The 25,629-nt window shown below is 48.7% G+C and overlaps 1 protein-coding gene across 3 annotated transcripts in view; it reads right to left on the bottom strand.

The window, feature by feature from the left end:
* LOC134945416 (ankyrin repeat and fibronectin type-III domain-containing protein 1-like) overlaps positions 1–25,629 on the bottom strand; it is a 1,003,308-nt gene that overhangs the window by 886,645 nt on the left and 91,034 nt on the right. Inside the window, exon 1 of one of the 3 annotated variants that reach the window (XM_063934676.1) lies at positions 18,231–18,286. The exons of the other annotated variants lie outside the window; for them this stretch is intronic. Coding sequence (XP_063790746.1) covers positions 18,231–18,272 — 42 coding nt within the window. The 5' untranslated portion in view covers positions 18,273–18,286. Of the gene's footprint in view, positions 1–18,230; positions 18,287–25,629 lie in introns of those variants that run through there. 3 annotated transcript variants of the gene reach the window in all.

The following is a 25,629-nucleotide window of genomic DNA, read 5'->3' as shown; positions in this document are numbered from 1 at the left end:
TGTACATCTATGTAATCTAGTACAGTATTTTAAGATAACAATCACTTTTTCTTATTTCCTTCTATAGACTTGATGTCTGTAGGCTGTTTATACTGGTCTGGCGGTCTGGTGTATATCATGGAAAAGGTAGCCAGTTTCCAGGACACTGCTTCTCCATTTATCTGAGTATCTGACTGCTCTCGGTCTGTCTTGTAAACTGACATTTTATAATGGTCCACAAACAGATTTGTGACGGATTGGGCTGTCTGGGACAGATAATAAGGCCAATTATAGACTGCGGGATGCCGCTTACAGTACAGCTTCCCAACATTCACCTCAGCAAGCTTGATATTCTTTTTTTAACTCAATCTGCCGTTTTGTTTGGCTGTGTAACTGCAAAACACACCATTGTGATGTGTCCTCTCAGATCTGCATTTAAGGTACCTGTGTAGATGTAGGGTATCGAGGACACACTGAAAATGGGGGGAGGGGAAGTGTAATGAAAAATTACTTCACAGAAAGGATAGTGGACAAGTGGAATAGCCTCCCGTCAGAGGTGGTAGAGGCTAAAGGTGCATACACACGGTGAGATAAATCTGTAAGATTTTGACTATATAGTCAAAATCTTAAGGAAAGTTAGTGCATATCACAAGGTGTTAGGCAGCTTGCGATCCCGATTCGATCCCGATGCGTGCTCCCGTGAGGTCGGTATAATAAAGCTAGATAGACTGTGCAGGCAAGTCAATCTTGACTATCTAGTGTACTATCTAGTACAAGTATAGTCAAAACTGGCACTTAAGGGCCCTACACACTGGCCGACCCGCCGCCGAGCTGCCCGACGGCGGATACGGCCGACGAGCGACCCGGCGGCGGGGGGGCAGTGACGGGGGGAGAGAAGTTTCTTCACTCCCCCCGTCACGCGGCTCCATTGAAGTGCAGGCAAATATGGACGAGATCGTCCATATTGGCCTGCATGCACAGCCGACGGGGGACCAGCGATGAACGAGCGCGGGGCCGCGCATCGTTCATCGCTGGAGCCTCCACACTGAAAGATATGAACGAGTTCTCGTTCATTTATGAACGAGATCGTTCATATCTTTCAAAAAATCGGCATGTGTGTAGGGCCTATTAGTCAAAATCGTAAATAGACCATTCTCCCAATTCCTAGACAACTTCCGAGTTGATCGCTCGCTAGCAACTTTTTGCTGTACTGTGATCAGATAGTCGCCGCCTATGGGGGAGTGTATTTTCGCTTTGCAAGTGTGCAAACGCTTTTGCAGCCGACGGCACAAAAAAGGTTGTTGCAGTTTCTGAGTAGCTATGGACTTACTCAGCCGCTGCGATCACTTCAGACTTTTTGGTCCCGGAATTGACGTCAGACACCCGCCCTGCAAATGCTTGGACACACCTGCATTTTTACAAACACTCCCAGAAAATGGTCAGTTGACACCCATAAACGCCCTCTTTCTGTCAATCACCCTGCGATCGGCTGTGCGAATGGATTCTTCGTTAAATCCATCGCCCAGCACAATCCTCTTTGTACCCATACGACACGTCTGCGCATTGCGGTGCATACGCATGCACAGTTTTGCCAAGTTTTAACCTGAACGCAGCACTGCAAACAGTTGCTAGCGAGCGATCAACTCGGAATGACCCCCATGGTTTTGCCCAACTGCTAACAAATTTGTTGCTGCGATCAACTCTGAATTACCCCTTTTGTGGCCTGGCTTTCTCACTACCTGTCCACTGATCTACCAGTTCTCATTCTAGGGATCTCAAAATACGCATAAACCAACTTAATGACACTGCTGGGCCTGATTCAGAGCCACACACCATAGAAGCTCCAGAGCAGAGATAGACACCCCAGGAAAGAAGCTGGAAGTGCACGGTTGTAACAAGTGCAAGGTGCTAGAATGAACACTACTGCTATGATGTGGCAATCACTTTCCTACAACGGGTGTAGTACTGGTGACCGGCGGTCTCCTGACCGCCGGTCACCTTACCAACGCCGGGATCCCGGCAGCATACCGACGCCGGGATCCCGGCGGGGAGGGGCGAGTGCAGCAAGCCCCTTGCGGGCTCGCTGCGCTCGCCACGCTGCGCTCGCCACGCTGCGGGCTCGGTGGCGACCTGCGGTCGCCACGGGTTCTATTCCCACTCTATGGGTGTCGTGGACACCCACGAGTGGAAATAGTCCCTGTTGGTCGGCATGCCGACCATCGGGATAGTGAGCCGTCGGGCTCACGGAGGAGGTCATGTGACTGTCGGTCAGCTGACCGGCGGTCACATGAATACCACCCCCTACAACACCCTGCAACCATAGAGGGGACAGCTTCAGTCCTATCACACCATCTAAACTTCAACCTGCAATCTGCAAAATAATTTCTGCTCTGTTAGGCACTAATGGAAAAAAAAACATTCATCCTGTAATACAAATGTATTCTTTTTTTTCTTGAACAAAATAAACAAAAACATTTTATTGGAGTACATAGCACATGAAATGCAGATAACTATATAAAGCCGCAATAAACGGCAGAACGGCTACATTAAAAAGAAATACATTTATATAAAATGGTGAAATAAACAATATTAACAACAACTGTACATTTATAATAGGTGAAATATAACAATTCAATGTAATGAACAAAAATATTACGTTTGTACTGTGGCTGAACAAGAAGAACGAGAATACCTGGGGAAAAATCATACAATAATTCTGGAGAAAAACACAGGTTTAGTACCACAGAGTCGAGTGGAAATATTTCTGAATATGTTCTTTGATAAAGGCAGATTGTTAATCAATGAAGCTTTCCCTCACTGCTAAGAAATTGTTCCGCGTGTTTCTTCTTTTGGAGAGAAGCCTCAAACCAGTCCATTCAAATGAGGAAAAATAGCTTTTCCTTAAACAAACCCATACCTGGAGGCTGCACGTCCTCGCTGCTGCCAAATTTCCAGGAATAATTATTTCTCACCTTTGGAAACTCTCGTGCCTTGCGGGAGTATCCACAGGACAGTCCACTCAGGGGTTATACATTTTTTCTTATTAGAGTGGCTTCTAACTCTTCAGGAATACCTATTTTATCTTACAAATCATACCTCATGGACCCTATTCTCTCCTAACACTAATGCTCAACTTGTCACAGTCTACTTTCTCTTTCATAATCAAACTAGTGCTCTTCTCTCCTAGAAATTTGCTTGCAATGCAAACTAGCCGAGCAACTTGTGTACAATTGCCTCTCCCACTTTGTCTCCACTCCCTCCTCAACCCACTGCAATTGGACTCTCCACCTCTCAGAGACTTCCCTCACTAAAGTGACCAATGATTTACTCACATCTAACTCAAACAGTCATTTATCGCTAATAATCCTCCTCTTGGCCTTCAAGTCTTCTCTCCTGGTTCATCTCCCTTCCTAACTGTTTCATCATTGGGCCTCATTCAGACCTGATCGCTAGCAGACGATTTTTGCACTGCTGCGATCAGTCGCCGCCTACAGGGAGAGTGTATTTTAGCTGTGCAGGTGTGCGATCGCATGTGTAGCAGAGCTGTACAAACAGATTTTGTGTAGTCTCTGCGCAGCCCAGGACTTACTCAGCCGCTGCGATCACTTCAGCCTGTCCGGGACCGGAATTGACGTCAGGAACCCTCCCTGCAAACGTATGGACACGCCTGCGTTTTTCCAACCACTCCCTGAAAACGGTCAGTTGACACCCAAACGCCTTCATCCTGTCAATCACCTTGCGAACGCCCATACGAATGGATCCTTCGCACAAACCCATCGCTGAGCGGCGATCAGCTTTGTACCCGTGCGATGCGCCTGCGCATTGCGGGGCATACGCATGCGCAGTTTAGACCTGATCGCCCGCTATACAAAAACGCAGCCTAGTGATCAGGTCTGAATTACCCCCACTGTCTCTACTTCTTGCACATCTTCCCCTCCATCCATCTTCTCTCAATAAACTAACACATTCGTAATGCTTCTACATCTCTTTGCAGACCACACCAAAACCTACCTCTCTACCTAGGGGCAGATTGTCCCCATTACTGGTAGTAAGCAGCAGCAGGAGGGTGGGGAATGGGGGGGGGGGCTCTGTTGTGTGGAAGCACTGGGGGTTGAATTGTGGCCATGCGACTAAATGCAAGAAGCATTTATGTACCCTCTGTTGGCCGGGGCTCTATGCACCAATGTAATCAGCATACACACTAGGTCTGGCCAGCCCTATCTCCAATCCTGACCTTGCCCTTATATCTTTAATCCCATGTTCACATCTGTTTAACAGTCATCTCAACTTGAATTTCCAGAATTAGCGTCTCGTTTACCATTGACATATCACTATCCACAGTCCAGTGTCATCCTCATCGCCACTCAAGTTTAATCCACACATGCAGTTCCTCATCCTGTAATGTCACTTTGTTCTCATTTCTCACATTGCCAACACTCATCCATTTTTTTGGTATCTTCTGCCTTGACTAGTGCATACTCCTCCACTCTGTCTTTCACCTCAGCCTTATATATATCTGGAATAATCGGTCCTACATGCTTTGATGAACATGGTTTTCCTTTTCTGTCACTACATATTGGCATGTCAGACCCTGTCAAGCTCTTACCCCCAGACATCACTCACCTCATCACAAGATATCAACCTCCGACCCTTTCCTCACTTCCTCTCTGATTTACCCCCTCTCACTCCTGCCTGTGTACTGCTCCACGTTTATGTAATTCCCTGACCAGACACCCTGAGCTTTAAATCTTTTCGATGCTACCTTAAATCCCACCTCTTAATTATAAGTTATTCTACCATCTCATGACACTACTTCATCAGGGTACTAAAGTCTACCCTCAGAAGTCCCCTCAGATTCCCAATAGTGTATTTTGTGTTATCATTTTCCCCTCCATCTAGATTGTAACATCCCGCATGCAGGGACCCTCCTAATGGGTTTTTCACTTCTACACTTTTTACTTCAACCTGCTATATACTATCTATTTTTTATGTACTGTCGAAATCAAAAATATTACATAGAAAGAACATACAGACTTTGCACATATAAGTCACTATGCTTGCAAATACGCGCAGCGAGCACAGCAATATATGGTAACACACGCATTTACACGGACATGCCACAGAGATGGATTCGACACTTATTTCATACAGTACATAATTATAATAATATCAAGCGCCAGACATCATAATGATTTAACATTATATAATGGAGTAATGTCATGTATGTGTATTATTGGAATGAAGCAAGATAGGCCTGTCATATTTGGTATTAAAGCAAGCAGATTAATGTGTAGATTCATTTGATACTTGTTATTAAGTTGTAGGACACTGCAACAAGGAGTTATGATTAAATGTATGAAAGCTAAAATCACTCTTATTAGGACAATAGACATTTACAGAAACAGGTAGTGGACAGGAAGCTCAGGCCAGCCCCTTTTGATGTCTTCAAGGCTGAACCTGTTTAGCATACGAACAGACTAGTGACTCATCATGAATGAGAAAGTTCCCTCCCCCAAAACTAGATAACACATTACAGAGACACACAGTTGCCAGTTGCTGTTTTGTACCAGACGATGGAGATGTTGCCAGACCAGCTCCTGTATTTATTTGCTGAGAGAGAGATATATATTAAGAGGAGGATGCATTGAGGGAATGGTATTGTATGCTGGCCTGTAACTGTATGTAACTGTATGTATTAACTGCTTACTGTATGAGTTGTAACCATGTAACCATATGTATACTGTACATTGTAATATATTGAATCCATATCCTTTTAATAACAAATATATACATCAATGAGCTTTGGAACTCAGATAATTTGTGGGTGTACTGTTTTCTCTTATGGGATGCAGTGTTTTGCGATGTGTAGCGCACATTCATGGCACATGGTAATAAGATGTGCAGGCGTCTACAATATATACAATATATATCAGAGCGGGCATTTTAAATATTTGTTTGAAAGCAATTTGATATTTACAGTACGATTCACTTTTAAATTTGATCTGGTATATCCAATATTCAGCTCTGAAGAGTTTTGTGGTGCCTGCATAATAAATATTGATAACAACGATCCCTATGTGATAGGTGTGTAGTCTATGCTTGCCGATGTCATATTAGTATGGCAGTTTAACTATCTTAGTTAATTCCAGGAAGGTCCACTATTGCAGGAGCTAGGACTTGATAAAGAAGTGGGAAGGAGGCAAGCCATCTGATGGAGATGTAGGGGTAGTGAAGCAGACACATCTGGAGAAATAGAAGCAATAATAAGATTTTAAACCTACCGGTAAATCTATTTCTCCTAGTCCGTAGAGGATGCTGGGGACTCCGTAAGGACCATGGGGTATAGACGGGCTCCGCAGGAGATAGGGCACCTAAAAGAACTTTGACTATGGGTGTGCACTGGCTCCTCCCTCTATGCCCCTCCTCCAGACCTCAGTTAGAGAACTGTGCCCAGAGGAGATGGACAATACAAGGCAGGATTTAGAAATCCAAGGGCAAGATTCATACCAGCCCACACCAATCATACCATGTAACCTGGATCATACATAACCAGTTAACCGTAGGAACAACAACAGTAACGGTCCAAGACCGATTTCAACTGTAACATAACCCTTATGTAAGCAACAACTATATACAAGTCTTGCAGAGATTCCGCACTGGGACGGGCGCCCAGCATCCTCTACGGACTAGGAGAAATAGATTTACCGGTAGGTTTAAAATCTTATTTTCTCTTACGTCTTAGAGGATGCTGGGGACTCCGTAAGGACCATGGGGTTTATACCAAAGCATCCAATCGGGCGGGAGAGTGCGTATGACTCTGCAGCACCGACTGAGCAAACGCTAGGTCCTCATCAGCCAGGGTATCAAACTTGTAGAATTTAGCAAAAGTGTTTGACCCCGACCAAGTCGCCGCTCGGCAAAGCTGTAATGCCGAGACGCCTCGGGCAGCCGCCCAAGAAGAGCCCACCTTCCTAGGGGAATGGGCCTTAACCGAATTTGGTACCGGCAATCCAGCCGTAGAGTGAGCCTGCTGAATCGTATTACAGATCCAGCGAGCAATAGTCTGCTTCGAAGCAGGTGCGCCAATCTTATTGGCTGCATACAGGACAAACAGAGCCTCTGTTTTCCTAATTCTAGCCGTCCTGGCTACATAAATCTTTAAGGCCCTGACTACGTCCAGGGATCTGGAATCCTCCAGGTCACTTGTAGCCACAGGCACCACAATAGGTTGATTCACATGGAATGAAGAAACCACCTTAGGCAAAAATTGCGGACGTGTCCTCAATTCAGCTCGATCCGCATGAAAAATCAAGTAGGGGCTTTTGTGTGACAAAGCCGCCAATTCTGATACTCGCCTTGCTGATGCCAAGGCCAACAACATGACCACCTTCCAAGTAAGAAATTTCAACTCAACCTTGTTAAGCGGTTCAAACCAGTGTGATTTTAGGAACTGCAACACCACGTTGAGGTCCCACGGTGCCACTGCAGGCACAAAAGGAGGCTGGATGTGTAGTACTCCCTTTCCAAACGTCTGGACTTCTGGAAGAGAAGCCAATTCCTTCTGAAAGAAAATCGAGAGGGCCGAAATCTGAACCTTAACAGAGCCTAATTTCAGGCCCATATTCACTCCTGTCTGTAGGAAGTGGAGAAAATGACCCAGATGAAAATCTTCCGTAGGTGCATTCTTGGTCTCACACCAAGACACATACTTTCGCCAGATACGGTGATAATGCTTAACCGTCACCTCCTTCCTAGCCTTTATTAAAGTAGGGATGACCTCTTCCGGAATCCCCCTTTTTCGCTAGGATTCGGCGTTCAACCGCCATGCCGTCAAACGTAACCGCGGTAAGTCCTGAAATACACAGGGCCCCTGTTGCAACAGGTCTTCCCTCAGAGGAAGAGGCCAGGGATCTCCTGTGAGCATCTCTTGTAGATCTGAGTACCAGGCCCTTCGAGGCCAGTCTGGGACAACGAGTATCGTCTGTTCTCTTCTTTGCCTTATGATCCTCAACACTTTTGTGATGAGAGGAAGAGGAGGAAACACGTAGACCGATTTGAACACCCACGGTGTTATCAGAGCGTCTACTGCCACTGCCTGAGGGTCCCGAGACCTGGCACAATACCTCCGAAGCTTTTTGTTGAGGCGTGACGCCATCATGTCTATTTGAGGAGTTCCCCAAAGACGTGTTATGTCTGCAAAGACTTCTTGATGAAGTCCCCACTCTCCTGGATGGAGATCGTGTCTGCTGAGGAAGTCTGCTTCCCAGTTGTCCACTCCCGGAATGAAGACAGCCTACAGAGCACTTACATGATTTTACGCCCAGCGAAAAATCCTGGTGGTTTCCGCCATCGCGACTCTGCTTCTTGTCCCGCCATGGCGGTTCACATGAGCCACTGCTGAGACATTGTCTGATTGAATCAGAACCGGTAGGTTTCGAAGAAGACTCTCCGCTTGTCGAAGGCCGTTGTAAATGGCCCTGAGTTCCAACACATTGATGTGTAGACAGGACTCCTGGTCTGACCAAAGTCCCTGAAAGTTTTTTCCCTGTGTGACCGCTCCCCATCCTCGGAGGCTCGCGTCCGTGGTAACCAGGATCCAGTCCTGAATCCCGAACCCGCGACCCGCCAGCAGGTGAGCACTTTGCAACCACCACAGGAGAGACACTCTGGCCCCTGGGGACAGAGTTATTTTCCGATGTAAGTGCAGATGGGACCCGGACCACTTGTCCAGAAGGTCCCATTGAAAAGTCCTTGCATGGAACCTTCCGAAGGGAATGGCCTCGTAGGCCGCCACCATTTTTTCCCAGAACTCGAGTGCATTGGTGAACTGACACCCTTTTCGGTTTTAGCAGGTCTCTGACCATGTTCTGGATGTCCTGGATGTCCTGGGCTTTCTCTATTGGGAGGAAGACCTTCATATGTTCCGTATCCAGTATCATACCTAGGAACGGTAGTCGAGTTGTCGGAATCAACTGTGACTTCGGTAGATTTAGAATCCAACCATGTTGCTGGAGCACTCTCAGAGAGAGCGCCACACTGCTCAGCAATTTCTCCCTTGATCTCGCTTTTATCAGGAGATCTTCCCTCACTAAAGTGACCAATGATTTACTCACAGCTAACTCAAACAGTCATTTATCGCTAATAATCCTCCTCTTGGCCTTCAAGTCTTCTCTCCTGGTTCATCTCCCTACCTAACTGTTCCATCATTGGGCCTCATTCAGACCTGATCGCTAGCAGACGATTTTTGCACTGCTGCGATCAGTCGCCGCCTACAGGGAGTGTATTTTAGCTGTGCAAGTGTGCGATCGCATGTGTAGCAGAGCTGTACAAACTGATCTTGTGCAGTCTTTGCGCAGCCCAGGACTTACTCAGCCGCTGCGATCACTTCAGCCTATCCGGGACCGGAATTGACGTCAGGAACCCTCCCTGCAAACGTATGGACACGCCTGCGTTTTTCCAACCACTCCCTGAAAACGGTCAGTTGACACCCACAAACGCCTTCTTCCTGTCAATCACCTTGCGAACGCCCATGCAAATGGATCCTTCGCACAAACCCATCGCTGAGCGGCGATCAGCTTTGTACCCGTGCGATGCGCCTGCGCATTGCGGGGCATACGCATGCGCAGTTTAGACCTGATCGCCCGCTGTACAAAAACGCAGCTTAGTGATCAGGTCTGAATTACCCCCACTGTCTCTACTTCTTGCACATCTTCCCCTCCATCCATCTTCTCTCAATAAACACATTCGTAATGCTTCTACATCTCTTTGCAGACCACACCAAAACCTACCTCTCCACCTAGGGGCAGATTGTCCCCATTACTGGTAGTAAGCAGCAGCAGGAGGGGGGGGGGGGGCTCTGTTGTGTGGAAGCACTGGGGGTTGAATTGTGGCCATGTGACTAAATGCAAGAAGCATTTATGTACCCTCTGTTGGCCGGCGCTCTATGCACCAATGTAATCAGCATACACACTAGGTCTGGCTAGCCCTATCTCCAATCCTGACCTTGCCCTTATATCTTTTATCCCATGTTCTCATCTGTTTAACAGTAATCTAAACTTGAATTTCCAGAATTAGCGTCTCGTTTACCAATGACATATCACTATCCACAGTCCAGTGTCATCCTCATCGCCACTCAAGTTTAATCCACACATGTAGTTCCTCATCCTGTAATGTCACTTTGTTCTCATTTCTCACATTGCCAACACTCATCCATTTTTTTGCTATCTTCTGCCTTGACTAGTGCATACTCCTCCACTCTGTCTTTCACCTCAGCCTTATATATATCTGGAATAATCGGTCCTACATGCTTTGATGAACATGGTTTTCCTTTTCTGTCACTACATATTGGCATGTCAGACCCTGTCAAGCTCTTACCCCCAGACATCACTCACCTCATCACAAGATATCAACATCCGACCCTTTCCTCACTTCCTCTCTGATTTACCCCCTCTCACTCCTGCCTGTGTACTGCTCCACGTTTATGTAATTCCCTGACCAGACACCCTGAGCTTTAAATCTTTTAGATGCTGCCTTAAATCCCACCTCTTAATTATAAGTTATCCTACCATCACATGACACTACTTCATCAGGGTACTAAAGTCTACCCTCAGAAGTCCCCTCAGATTCCCAATAGTGTATTTTGTGTTATCATTTTCCCCACCATCTAGATTGTAACATCCCGCATGCAGGGACCCTCCTAATGGGTTTTTCACTTCTACACTTTTTACTTCAACCTGCTATATACTATCTATTTTTTATGTACTGTCGAAATCAAAAATATTACATAGAAAGAACATACAGACTCTGCACATATAAGTCACTATGCTTGCAAATACGCGCAGCGAGCACAGCAATATATGGTAACACACGCATTTACACGGACATGCCACAGAGATGGATTCGACACTTATTTCATACAGTACATAATTATAATAATATCAAGCGCCAGACATCATAATGATTTAACATTATATAATGGAGTAATGTCATGTATGTGTATTATTGGAATGAAGCAAGATAGGCCTGTCATATTTGTATTAAAGCAAGCAGGCTAATGTGTAGATTCACTTGATACTTGTTATTAAGTTGTAGGACACTGCAACAAGGAGTTATGATTAAATGTATGAAAGCTAAAATCACTCTTATTAGGACAATAGACATTTACAGAAACAGGTAGTGGACAGGAAGCTCAGGCCAGCCCCTTTTGATGTCTTCAAGGCTGAACCTGTTTAGCATACGAACAGACTAGTGACTCATCATGAATGAGAAAGTTCCCTCCCCCAAAACTAGATAACACATTACAGAGACACACAGTTGCCAGTTGCTGTTTTGTACCAGACGATGGAGATGTTGCCAGACCAGCTCCTGTATTTATTTGCTGAGAGAGAGATATATATTAAGAGGAGGATGCATTGAGGGAATGGTATTGTATGCTGGCCTGTAACTGTATGTAACTGTATGTATTAACTGCTTACTGTATGAGTTGTAACCATGTAACCATATGTATACTGTACATTGTAATATATTGAATCCATATCCTTTTAATAACAAATATATACATCAATGAGCTTTGGAACTCAGATAATTTGTGGGTGTACTGTTTTCTCTTATGGGATGCAGTGTTTTGCGATGTGTAGCGCACATTCATGGCACATGGTAATAAGATGTGCAGGCGTCTACAATATACACAATATATATCAGAGCGGGCATTTTAAATATTTGTTAGAAAGCAATTTGATATTTACAGTACGATTCACTTTTAAATTTGATCTGGTATATCCAATATTCAGCTCTGAAGAGTTTTGTGGTGCCTGCATAGTAAATATTGATAATAACGATCCCTATGTGATAGGTGTGTAGTCTATGCTTGCCGATGTCATATTAGTATGGCAGTTTAACTATCTTAGTTAATTCCAGGAAGGTCCACTATTGCAGGAGCTAGGACTTGATAAAGAAGTGGGAAGGAGGCAAGCCATCTGATGGAGATGTAGGGGTAGTGAAGCAGACACATCTGGAGAAATAGAAGCAATAGTAAAATAGTTTGGGCAGATGTAGATGCCCGATAAGTGAGCAATGTGGTCACCACAAGGTCAGGCAACTGTGATCACAGGACGGTTCGAGTTGATACATACATACATGATAATGGCCAGGTTCCCTAGCAGAGGCTAGTGCACAAAGCAGACAGTTAGTATTGGGAATATTCAGAATAATAAGGGAATGTTAGCCAGAATTGGTACCAGAAAGTTTATGAAGATCCAAAGCTACTGTAGTATCAGATTTACAATCACCTAGCACTGAGTGCTAGACCTCAACTTACTTTATACAGCTTAATGTCAGGGACCTAGAAATTAGAGCTGATTGAACTATTGCACATGCACAGTTCAGACCTCAGGGTCTTGAAGATCACTGCAGGGGTAGCTCACCCACAAACCACTGATAGATAACAAATCCTGACAGGCGATCACATTGTTTATGCCTTAGTTGTGGGGAATTTAAGGTTTTCAGCAATGTGACCTAACTATCAAAAATGTTGCAAATGTTGCAAAACAGAATCTGAATAAATAGAAATAACCACTCTATTAAATGTAAGCTTGCGGTAATTGATAGCATTAGCATACATCACAATTTCAGATTGACAAAAAGGAACACTTAGAGTACACACTTGAAATCCAAAATATAATGTACAAGACTGCATGCACCTGGAACTGAGTTCATGCCATCACTGACGGGAAGCAAGCGATATCGTTCATGTGTATGAATAACATAATTTGAGGGGCGGGGGGGGGGGGGGGGGGGATTTTGCACGATGTCACATCTGATGTGCAACCGCCAAGTGTGTACCCAGCCTTAGAGAAGCAGCATTTTTATGCAATCACAATATAACTTTTAAGACTCTAATGACAGAAAACACAAATTACTAAATCGTACACAACTAAAGACACTTTATAAAGTGTATATGTTTAGGACACTCTGGCCTATGTCTGTCTGTTATCACCCACTCCTATTTTTTTTACTATTTTGTTTGTAACTGTAAAGCGCAACAAAATATGTTGACACTACAAAAAAATACATTTGGGTACATAATTATATTAATCCATACAGGTCTTCATATCAAGAGAGGGACAATGAAAAAGGTTACAGGTACAGGGGATGTGCGAGGCATTATTATAATACAGTAATTATTATTATTATTATTATTATTAGTAACCTTTATGCAGTGATTAACATTTTGCAGCACAGACGCAAACAGCACAATGACGATAATACAGGAGCATTTGTAGAAACGTACAACTTTAAATCTAAATACTCTCTATTGGCAGGGGTTAATTAACACAATAGCTACAACAGATCGGCACAGTATCTGCAGAGCTTCTCCTATATCCTTCTCTATACAGAATGTATGGTACAAAGTGATGTAGATCTTTTACAATAAAGAAGAAGATAAAGCTATAGAAGTGATAAGATACCTGGAACATTGCAAGGTTTTGAACACTTTGGCCCTTTCAATGTTGATCTGTTCTGGTGGCTAATGAACCACGGGTGGAATACACCCTCAGTGTTTGCCTTAGGTTCAGAAAGCATGTACTATATTTCAATTATCTAAAATCCATTACTCTGATACTGTACATCCCCACGACCAGATCAGTGATAATGAATAAAAAACAACTGAAAGAACATTAAAGGTTATGTGTTCTCCTGGTTGGTACTTACTTGCCGGTAGTGTACAGTTGATGTAATCTCGCACATCCGTCACCAATATGCATCAGGATTAAGTAACACAGAGCACTCGAGGGGACAGATTGCAGAACACAGGGTGGAGATCATCCCGTGATGATTTAACTCCTTCCCTCTTTCACCAGACTGACTATCAGTGCTGTATATAATCTGTTCATTTCAGCAAATGCTCTGAGCAGATATCCTGTACTAGGTGCTTCATCGCGCCCTACGGGCGCTCTTCACACCGTCGCAAGGGGCTACGCCCCCTTAACCCTTGCATGCCTTTCTGGGGTTCAATATTTGTATTATATAAAGTATTACCTGCATTCCTTTGTTAGTGGTTAAATATTGCACAATGAAAGGGCGTGCGATGGTGAAGGAGGCGCAGCCCCTTGCGACGGCGTGAACAGCACCTGCAGGGCACGATGTACAGAATGTAGCTGGTGCGGGGGGGACTGCGGATGGTGTCTGTAGATGCTGCAGGTGGAGGGGGGGCAGAAGTGGGGGTGGGGCCCGGATGGGGAAGAGTCGGGAGGTGCTGCGGGTGGGGGAGGGGCAGAGGAGTGGGGGATGCAGATTGGGGAGGGGTCCGGAGGCACTGCAGGTGGGGGAGGGGCAGGGGTGCCATGGGTGGGAGAGGGGCAGGTGTGGGGATGTTGTGGATGGGTGAAGGGTTCCGGAGGTGCTGTGGGATGGGAAGGGGCGGGAGTGCCGGGGGTGGGGTAAGGGTCCGCAGGCGCCATGGGTAGGGGAGGGGCAGGTACGGGTGCTGCGGCGCATAGGGAAGGAGGTCCAGAGGTGCTGCTGGTGGTGGAGGGGCAGGTGCGGTGGTGCCATTGGTGGGGAGGGGAGGGTGAGGGGGGGACCGCGGATGGAGGAGGGTGTCTGCAGATGCTGCGGGTGGAGGGGGGCAGGTGTGGGGGGAGACATATAAAGGGGGTGGATGGTGGAGGGGGCCTGGAGGTGCTGTGGGTGGTGAAGGGGCGGAGGAGTGGGAGCCGCGGGTGGTGTAGGGGGTCTGGAGGCACAGCGTGTGGGGGAGGGGTGGAGGGGAAGGTGCGGAGGTGAGGTGCATTGGGGAGAGGTCTGGAGGCGCTGCGGGTACTGTACCTGCCAAAAAGGTAGTTGGAGGGTATGCAGTAACAGGGCCAGGACAGGGGTGACAGGGTCAGAACAGGGTTGACGGGGCCAGGACAGGGGTGACAGGGTCAGAAAAGGGGTGACGGGGCCAGGACAGGGGCGACGGGGCCAGGACAGAAATGACAGGGACAGGATAGGGGTGACAGGCCAGGGTAGGGGTGGCAGGAACAGGACAGGGGTGACAGGGCCAGTATAGGGTTGACAGGGCAAGCACAGGGGTAACAGGGCCAGGATAGGGGTAACAGGGCCAGCATAAGGGTAACAGGGCCAGCATAAGGGTGACAGGGCCAGGATAAGGGTGAAAGGGCCAGGATAAGGGTGAAAGGGCCAGGATAAGGGTGGCAGGGCAAGGCCAGGGGTGACAGGGACATGACAGAACACAGGGCACGGGAGAGATTGGTATTAGGGACAAAACAGTGGTGACAGACAGATGTGTCTTACCGGAGTCACTGCTGCTGGCTGCTGCTGTTCCACTCCAACCTGTTGGGATCTGCTGCTGGTGGAGACCTGGCATGGCTGACTCTCTTAGGCTGGAGTCCTGCTTCCTCTGCCCGTCCGCATCCCTCCCCCCCTCCTCAGTCACACACCGCAGACCTCGCGCAGCTGCCGTGCACTGTGGTAAGGGGAGACTGGGAGTGACTGGTTAGCCCCCAGGAGATGCTGCGGCTGGAAGGAGGAGGGGGTCGGAGCCTGCAAGCAGCTCGGACTTCTGCAGCGTTACCCGCCGGCTAAAGTGTGTGAAGGAGCTGGGCGCACCTCACTGTGGGTGGCAGCGCTGCAGCTAGTGGTGGGGTTGCCGGGGCTGGAGATAACAGAGGCAGTACGGAACCTGCACAGCGGCAGGTGCCCCACAAAACTGCAGCTAAGAAGCGTAGAGTGTGCCAGAAAGTGACGCTCCTCCGCGCCAGAGAGGGGGGGGGGGGGTCAAGCACACAGTGAGCCGGTGCCCGTCTGTCTGTACGGCATACCCCCTCACACACCCCCAGACCTCCCAAATGTCCCGATTTTCGTGGGACAGTCCCATTTTTTTGGGTCTGTCCCGCTGTCCCACCTGCGGGTCGCAGTGTCCCGTGGTAATGGGGGGGGGTCAGTTGGAAAGCTCCTGTACTCGCTGTTCTGCTTAGCAGAGCAGCGGTGAATAGTGGAGACAGAGGGAGAGGGGGCATCAGGGGGTATGGATTAGGGGGGGTTCCAGCAGCAGAGCCGGATTAAGGGGGGGGGGGGGGGCTAACAGTTTTAGGGGGCCCCCCGGCTTGAGTAGCTCTGTCCCAGCTCAGAAGCCCCCCCCCCCGTCCTGCCAGCAACAACGGCAGCATTGTGCTACTGTCAGCACACGCTGCTGCGTGTTGGCAGGTCTGTGGTGTTGCAGGGAGGCAGCAGTCTCCCTGCTGTCTTCTGCCTGTGCGGGTGTGTAGGTGGGAGCGACCACCTCCTCTGGATTTACCCCTAGCTGAGGGGCCAAAATTCCATAAAAAAATAAAAATAAAAACCGGAATTTGCGTAAGGGGGCGTGGCCTCGCGGGCCGCGATTAGGCCACGCCCCCAACCCACAGCAGGCACAGCAATGAGATAGGGCTCCCCTGTCTCAAGTGCCCTGGCCCCCCCGTACTCATAATCAGCCCCTGGGGGCATGCCAGCAGCTCACAGAGTGCTGGGCATGCCCCCTCATTGACGAAAACGGGGCCCTCCCGTGAAGCCACGCCCCCTTTTTGCCGAGTGTGTGTCCCTCCTTCTGTCTGAAGAAAGCTGGGAGGTATGCACCCCTGCCTGTGCCATACCTATACTATCTGCTTCTGCTCCTAGTCTCCTGTAGATTTGGCCAGATCTGTGACTCATTTGACTAACTCCGCCCATTGTTGTGACTCCGCCCAGCGTTAGCAAATGAATCACAAAGTCACAGATCTGGGCTATTATATAGGAGATTGTGCATTATAATACACAGTATATATAGGACTTACCAACCGTCCTAGGTTTAGAGGGACAGTAACTCAGAGTCCCCTGACACCCACTCCTTCCAAACAGTCCATCTATTGGCTTTAGTATAAATGTTCTCACATTTGCTTCCAAATATGTCTTTCAGCACACTCGCTAAATTTTCTAGTGCCCGTTAAAGTGTTTTATAGTACTTGTAGGTGTCTACAGTAAGCTGCGTCTTAGTATCATTTGTGAGAACCCCGCAGCAGTCAGTTGTTAAACATGGATTCCCAGCACTGGTGCCGGAGAGAGTGGCATATTTAAAAAGACTGATGTGTTGCAAACTGCTATTAGCTTTTCCATACGTAGCAATCCAATCAGGGACTGTAACTTTATATTTCATAGTCACATAGCTCATTTATACAGTGAAAGCAGCACATGGAAAATAACATTTGCTGCAGAATATGCAACAGATGCCCCAAAACAGGACTTTCTACCAAAGAAGGGCTGTAACGTGTAATCCCAAAAGGGGCCTATTCATTAAGTGGTGAAAAGAGTGGTGACATGAGCCTGTGGAGAAGTTGCCCATGTCAACCAATCAGCTGCTCCGTACAATTGTATAGTATGCAAATTATAAATGTTACTTCAATGCTGATTGGTTGCCATGGGCAACTTCTCCACTGGCTCACTTCTCTACACTTTTCACTGCTTCATGAATAGACCCCATGGTGCGTTACCATCATGTTTAAAGTTCTCTTAGCCAGCATAGCAACAAGAAACACATTGGTCCTTATATGGGCCCTCATTCCGAGTTGATCGGTCGCAAGGCGAATTTAGCAGAGTTACACACGCTAAGCCTACGCCTACTGGGAGTGTATCTTAGCTTCTTAAAATTGCGACCGATGTAATCGCAATATTGCGATTACAAACTACTTTGCAGTTTCTGAGTAACTTCAACCTTACTCTGCCTGTGCGATCAGTTCAGTGCTTGTCGTTCCTGGTTTGACGTCACAAACACACCCAGCGTTCGCCCAGACACTCCCCCGTTTCTCCAGCCACTCCTGCGTTTTTTCCGGAAACGGTAGCGTTTTCATCCACACGCCCATAAAACGCCGTGTTTCCGCCCAGTAACACCCATTTCCTGTCAATCACATTACGATCGCCGGAGCGATGAAAAAGCCGTGAGTAAAAATACTATCTTCATTGTTAAATTACTTGGCGCAGTCGCAGTGCGAATATTGCGCATGCGTACTAAGCGGATTTTCATTGCGATGCGATGAAAAATACCGAGCGAACGACTCGGAATGAGGGCCATGGTTTATTGTAGCAGTGGACCCTCATCATGTGGTATTATCTTCTTGAGCTCCTGTTGTGCTTTCACTAAGCCCATTATATGACTCCATTCTGGTCTTTGCATTGAAACTGTATCGACAGAGCAGTTCTCTGCTGTGTTCAAGAGCAAATAAAAGGAAAACTAATACCTTAAAGTTGCCGGAAGGTGGGTAAATGCTAGTGTATTCCATTTTTCAAAATATCTGTGGTAATAAAACAAGATCCATTAATGTAAAATTACATTCAAAGTGCAGCACAGGAGGACACAGACTACTTTCATAGCCAAGTAAGAGCTAGGTATGGTTTCTCTTACGTCCTAGAGGATGCTGGGGACTCCAAAAGGACCATGGGGTATAGACGGGATCCGCAGGAGACATGGGCACACTAAAAGACTTTGACTGGGTGTGAACTGGCTCCTCCCTCTATGCCCCTCCTCCAGACCTCAGTTAGATTCTGTGCCCAGGAGTGACTGGACACACACTAGGGGAGCTCTACTGAGTTTCTCTGGAAAGACTCATGTTAGGCTTTTTTATTTTCAGGAAGACCTGCTGGCTACAGGCTCCCTGCTTCGTGGGACTGAGGGAAGTCAGACCTACTTCTTCTGAGTTAAGGGCTCTGCTTCTTAAGCTACTGGACACCATTAGCTCCAGAGGGTTCGATCACTTGGTGCGCCTAGTTGCTTGTTCCCGGAGCCGCGCCGTCACCCCCCTCACAGAAGCCAGAAGTAAGAAGCCGGGTGAGTATTAGAAGAACAGAAGACTTCAGTGACGGCAGAAGACTTCAGTAACGGAGGTACAGCGCAGCGGTCGCGCTGCGCTCCATGCTCCCACACACACACCAACGGCACTCACAGGGTGCAGGGCGCTGGGGGGAGCGCCCTGAGCAGTAAGTTACTGAGGGTCTTTTTTACTGGCAAAGAGGCATATTCGGTGCCCGGGCACCGTGTACGATACCCCGCCAGTATAAAGAATTTCAAATTTAAGCGGGACTACAGTGCACCAGGAAGGGGCGGGGCTTAGCTGCACAGCTCACCAGCGCCATTTTATCTCTTCACAACCGCTGCAGAGATGCTGTCCCGGACCTCCACTCTCCTTACAAGTACTGGGGAGCAAAATGGGGGGGGGGGGGGGGGGGGTGTACAAGCAATTTGGCGCTATATATGTATATATAATTACAGCGCAGCCATCATATATTATTTATTTAGTATTATATGGGCGCTGGGGTATGAGCTGGCATACTCCCTCTGTGTTCTCTCTACAGGCTTCCCTGTGGGTCTGTCCCCTTTTGGCCGGTGTGAGTGTGGGTGTGTCGGTACTGTGTGTCGACATGTCTGAGGCTGAGTGTTCCTCCCCGGAGGAAGTTACTGGGGGCGCGGAGAAAGATTTGGGAATGACTCTGTCGGCACAACCGACTGCTGATTGGGTGAATATGTTGAATACGTTGAATGCAAACGTGACATTATTGTCTAAGAGGCTAGATAAATCTGATTCTCAGACACAAACATGGAGAAAATCCATGGAGGACGCTTTGTCTCAGGTACAGACCCCCTCAGGGTCACAAAAACGTTCATTTACCCAGATGGCAGATACAGATACCGACACAGACTCTGATTCCAGTGTCGACTTCAATGAGGCCAGTTTACATCCGAAAGTGGTTGAGTATTCAGTACATGATTGTGGCTATTAAAGATGTTTTACATATTTCTGAGGAACCTCCTGTTCCAGATAAAAGGGTTTGTTTATTTAAAGGGAAAAAGCCTGAGGTGAAGTTTCCTCCCTCTCATAAACTGAACGCTCTTTGTGAGAAGGCTTGGGAGTCGCCTGACAAAAGGTGGCAGATTCCCAAGAGAATTTTTATGGCATATCCTTTCCCCTCTGATGACAGGGAGAAATGGGAGTCGTCACCCAACGTGGACAAGGCTCTGTCCCGACTATCCAAAAAGGTGGCGCTTCCGTCTCCTGACACGGCTGCCCTCAAGGATCCGGCGGATCGCAAGCAGGAGACGACATTTAAGGCCATTTTCGTTACTACTGGTGCACTCCTCAGACCTGCTGTGGCGTCGGCGTGGGTGAGTAGTGCTATTGCTAAGTGGGCTGATAATTTAGCTTCTGATATGGATACCCTTGATAAGGATAACATTCTTTTGACTCTTGGTTATATCAAGGACGCTGCAGCTTACCTAAAGGATGCGGCGAGGAATATTGGCCTCTTGGGATCAAGGGCCAATGCCATGGCGGTCTCGGCCAGGTGGGCGCTGTGGATTCATCAATGGAATGCTGATGCCGACTCCAAGAAAGCTATGGAAGCTCTCCCTTTTAAAGGTAGTGTCTTGTTTGAGGGGCGTGGCCACGGCGGCAAGGGACTAGGAAGCAGGATCAAGGAGCTCCCTGGACGCAGATCCTGTAAAAATCCTGGGGCTCTGTTTGTGGTCCCCCCTGGACTCCTCTCCTGGCTGGCGGCGTTGGGGAAGCGGCAGGCACCATCACTGACCCGTGCGAGCGCTCCTTGCTCGCGCCAGCGGCCGCCCGGACTCCAGGCCTAGGCCACAACCCAATCCCCGGCCTCAATTTCGGAGCTCCGCCGGGCGCGTGTGCGCGCGTGCGCGATCGCGCACCCGAGGTGGCCACAGCGGCCAGCGGCACCGGTAGGACAGCGGCACCCCACTCCTGCACCTCCAGGGCCCCACATATATATAACTCTGCTCCCCTGAAGGCTGGTGCAGGGAGGGAGGAGAGGAAAAATCAGTGTGCTGGGCGGCCATTTTAACATACAGCTTCCTGTGTCTCTCCTCAATACAGGGTGCAGTGTGTGTGAAGATACACTGGGCTGGAGGATTTGGACTGGTCCCAGCTGCCCTGCCTTTTGCACCACCATACTCTGGACATATATTTGGCACTGGACTCCCCTGGTCCCCCCTTCTCCCTTCAATATAACAGCTGGCTATCCCAGTGCCTGGCGTGCTGCTGATACTGCATTCACCACCCACTGCTATACTTCTTGACACTGAATACCGGGACTCTGAGTACTGCTGGGCCTTGATACGATGGTGAGGGGTGGCCAGAGTGCGGCTGCGGCTAAATTGGAGAAGTTTGCTCGACAGCCTGCAACCCAGTCGACGCAGTCATCCCCCAAGCCCTCCCCCCCTGCCAGAATGGATCCCTCGGCCGGGGCCGACTCAGGGGCGAATGCACAGCCATCTGCTCCTTCCATCCAGCAGGTCTTGGAGGCCATTGCGGCCAGTGAACAACGTCTGTCGGACAAAATGGAGAAGGTGCAGTGTGATTTATCACTGCTGCGACAGGATGTCCAGCGAGTACGAGAGAGGGTGGGCGAAACCAAGACAAGGGTCTCCAACTTGGAGGACCTCAGCGGCCCTTTACAACGATCGGTGTCTGCAGTTACACAACAAGTCACAACGATGCAAACCAAACTCCTGGACATGGAGGGCAGACTCCGCAGAAATAACGTGAGATTTGTGGGCCTTCCCGAAAAGGAGGAGGGGGCACACCCCGAAGATTTCCTGGAGTCCTGGCTAAAAGAGGTATATGGCGCTGAATCCTTCACCTCCCAGTTTGCAGTGGAGCGGGCTCACCGGGTGCCCTTCTGGCCTTTACCCCCAGGCGCCCCGCCACGAACTTTTATAGCAAAATTCCTGCACTACAAAGATCGGGACTCTGTCCTGCGCCTGGGACGCGTGAAGGGCCCCTTGATCCGGAACGGAATCCGGATGTCGGCATTTCCGGACTTTGCAGCGGACGTTCAGAAAGACCGGGCCCAGTTTCTTCCCATTAAGCGACGTCTTCGCGACCTGAACCTACCCTACTCAATGCTGTTCCCCTTCAGGCTGTGTGTGGTGGCGGACGGGGAGACCAAGTTCTTCAGCTCGCCCAGGGAAGCGGCTTCCTGGTTGGACAGATATGCTCCTGGGGTCCGCCAGCTGGCTCCAGACTGACATTGGGTCGCCCTCCTCTATGGGCCTACATTCCGCAAGTATAAGTCCAGGGAGCTTCCTCTCGTTTAGTGGTTCTGGACTCTGCTGAGAAGTGATACAAACGTATAAACGTATAAAGGTTTTTGTATTGGGGTTGTTTTGATCTGTACGCCTGGTACAGTGTTGCCGTAGGCTTTGGGATCTCCAGGGCTAAAGTTTGGTTAGGGATATGGGTCTGCCACAGTTTGGGGAGGTATACGGGGTAGGGGGATGTTTGGGGGCCACTGTTGGCCTCTCAGCAGTTTTTTTGTTATATGTTTTAAACTTACGAAGCCTATATACTTGTTCTTTAAAGGGTGTGGTGGGGTTGCACTGTTCTCTGGGGTTCGGCTCGGGGTCCGGGGCCTGCGGACGACATGATTATGTGAGCGGAGCGCCGGGTGGACGGGCGGTTGCTAGGGGTGCTGTGCCCCTGTTGATATCTTGGCCGACATGCCTACCTTAAAAATCGTGGCATGGAATGTCCGGGGCATCAACAACAAAGTTAAGCGATCCTTAGTATTTAAAATGATCAAGAAATATGGCCCGGACATCATTTGTCTAAGTGAAACCCACTTGGAAGGGAACAGGCTGTTGTCGCTCCGCAGGCCTTGGGTGGGGTGGGCATATCATTCCTCGCACTCCTCCTATTCCCGAGGGGTGTCGGTAATGATAAAGAGGACTGTACAGTTTGAGATGATCAGGGTAAATACAGATCCACATGGTAGATACGTGTCCCTAGAATGTAAACTGTTTTCACGTAATTTTTTCCTATTGTCTGTGTATGTTCCCCCCCCCGTTTTCGTATGATGTCCTGCAAAAGGCCGCCTCATTTGTTGCCTCCTCCCCCCACACCCCTGTCATCTGCCTGGGGGACTTCAACGCTGTGTTGGATGCCTCTTTAGACAAGTGGAGGGCTCCTCGGGTTTCAGGGGGCGGCTTGATTTCATCTAGATCTAAATTCGCAGATTTTCTAGATAGTATGCAGTGGGTAGACGCCTGGAGGATTCGGAATCCTACCCTCCGGCAATACTCCTGTTATTCGGGTACACATGGCTCCTTTTCCAGAATCGACCTGGCCCTGGTCTCGCCTGAGCTTCTGCCTGGCGTGACGGATGTCCGTTACGAGGCACGGGGGGTGTCCGATCATTCACCCCTGGTGCTGACATTGGATGGGGGCTGTCAGAGGGGACAGTCATATTGGCGGTTGCATCCGTCTTGGCTGGCCCAGCTGGGCGATTGCCCGGATTTAGCGCCCACATGGGAGGGATTTTTCGCGGATAACACGGGCACGGCCCGGCCCCGGTCGTTTGGGATGCATTCAAAGCGTATTTGCGCGGTACATTGATTGGCAAAATTGCTGCCTGCAAGGTGGCCCGCAGGGCGACGGAAAGACAGCTTGAGACTGAGTGTAGGGACATGGAGACACGATACCTGACTGAGGGTACCCCTGCGTTGAAGGCCCGCTGGCTGGTGGCTCAGGAGGCATGGCTGGCTCACCTTTCAGACAAAAATGCACCCTCCCTCTTGTTTAGGGCCACTAATATCTATATGCAGGCGGACAGACCAGGTAGTTTGCTGGCCCACTTAGTGCATTATGACCGACCCGGGACCACGATAACTCAGCTGCTTGGCCCCGACGACTCCACGGTAAATAACACCCCTGACATCGCACAAATGTTCCTCCGTTACTTTAGGGAGGTATATGATAGTCGACTGACATGCTCCATGGAGGACTTAGACTTGTACCTGACAAATATACCACTTTCTAGACTCTCCCCTGAGGCTAGGGACGCCTTGGACGCGCCCCTGACCCTGGAAGAGGTGATATCGGCAGTGGAAGTGTCCCCTAGTGGTAAATCCCCGGGTAGTGACGGTGTTCCCACGGAACTATATAAACAATACATTGGGTTTTTTGGTCCCCAGCTGCTTGACACGTATGTTGATATGTTTGCCGCAAGCTGCCTTCCTACCTCAATGTCCGAGGCGACTCTTATAATGCTTCCAAAACCTGGTAAGGACCCCAAACTATTGGAGTCCTACAGGCCAATCTCCCTTATTCCCACCAATGCCAAGATCCTGGCGAAAATTCTTGCGGTCCGGCTCAACCTAGTAATAGAATCTTTAATTCACCCGGATCAAACCGGCTTCATGCCTGGGAAATCCACATCCATCAATTTGCGCAGGCTGTACACTATTTTGCAGGCTCCTCATGACTTCCCCTCGGACGCGGCTGTGGTCTCATTAGACGCGGCCAAGGCATTTGACAGCGTTGAGTGGCCCTACCTGTGGGGAGTCATGGGGAACATGGGCTTTGGCCCAAACTTTATACAATGGATCAAACTGTTATACCAGAATCCACGCGCCAGGGTCCTGGTGAACGGCTACATTTCCTCCTCCTTCCCTTTGACACGGGGCACCAGACAGGGATGCCCCCTCTCTCCTGCCCTGTTTGCCATAGCCATAGAACCCCTGGCTTGTTTGATTAGGTCGCACCCGGACATTGGGGGTATAGATACGGGTTCCTGCACTGACAAAATAGCCCTTTATGCGGATGACCTGCTGTTATTCCTCCGAGACTACGCGGCGGATATGCCCACTGTGTTGCGGGTCATCGAGACCTTTGGTGGGTACTCGGGTCTCCGCATAAATTGGTCCAAATCATTTATTATGCCCATTATAGGCCCTATCCCCCAGGTTCCGAAAATATCCCTACCGCTGTGTTGGACAGTCCAGTTTAAGTACCTCGGGATCTTAGTTACTAACGACCCATCAGACTTTGTGCCCTTAAACCTTGACCCTCTTGTACAGACAGTAGTGCGCAAATCGAGAGCTTGGTGTAAGCTTCCATTGACAATGACAGGCAGGGTCGGCCTCATTAAAATGGTAGTTTTGCCTAAACTATTGTATGTTCTCTTGCAGTCCCCTGTATACATCTTTCCAGCCTTCTTCAGGAAATTAAATAGTGTCATGACGTCCTTGATATGGGCCAATAAAAGACCTAGAATAAAATTATTCACCCTTACCAGACAAAAAAGGGAAGGCGGCTTGGCCTTGCCCCACTTCCAATTGTATTACTATGCTGCTCAGTTATCCCATATTGGTATGTGGCTCCGAGGAGGGGAGGGGGCGGGACTAGGCTGGGCGTTCCTTAGGTGCTATTACCCGGATCTTTCCCCGGCACAGGTCCTGGTGGGGGGAAACCCTTCTAGATTCTCACCTCCTATTGTTTTTCAGGCTATGAAGATTTGGCTAGCATTGAAGGGCCTGCTTGGGTACGAGGGTATGGACCCGGATACCCCCCTATGGCACTCCACACTGCTTAGTGAACTGGGGTCTCTAGAGGGCGAGAAGGTGTGGGCCTCATATTTGATAGTTTCACTGTCCCAGTTATATAGTGATGATTCATTAAAATAATTTCAACAATTGAAGGAGGAGTTTGGACTCCCGAACTCTCACTTTTACAGATTCTTACAGCTCAGGCACGCCTTGCAGGCACAGTTCGGAGATACTCCCCCGGCGCTCATCCCCTTCCCCATAAAAATATTTCTACACTCACTGGGTCGAGTCAAGGTGAT

The sequence above is a fragment of the Pseudophryne corroboree genome, chromosome 7, assembly GCF_028390025.1.
Source record: "Pseudophryne corroboree isolate aPseCor3 chromosome 7, aPseCor3.hap2, whole genome shotgun sequence".
Taxonomy (NCBI): domain Eukaryota; kingdom Metazoa; phylum Chordata; class Amphibia; order Anura; family Myobatrachidae; genus Pseudophryne; species Pseudophryne corroboree.
This window is presented reverse-complemented; position numbering and strand designations above follow the sequence as displayed.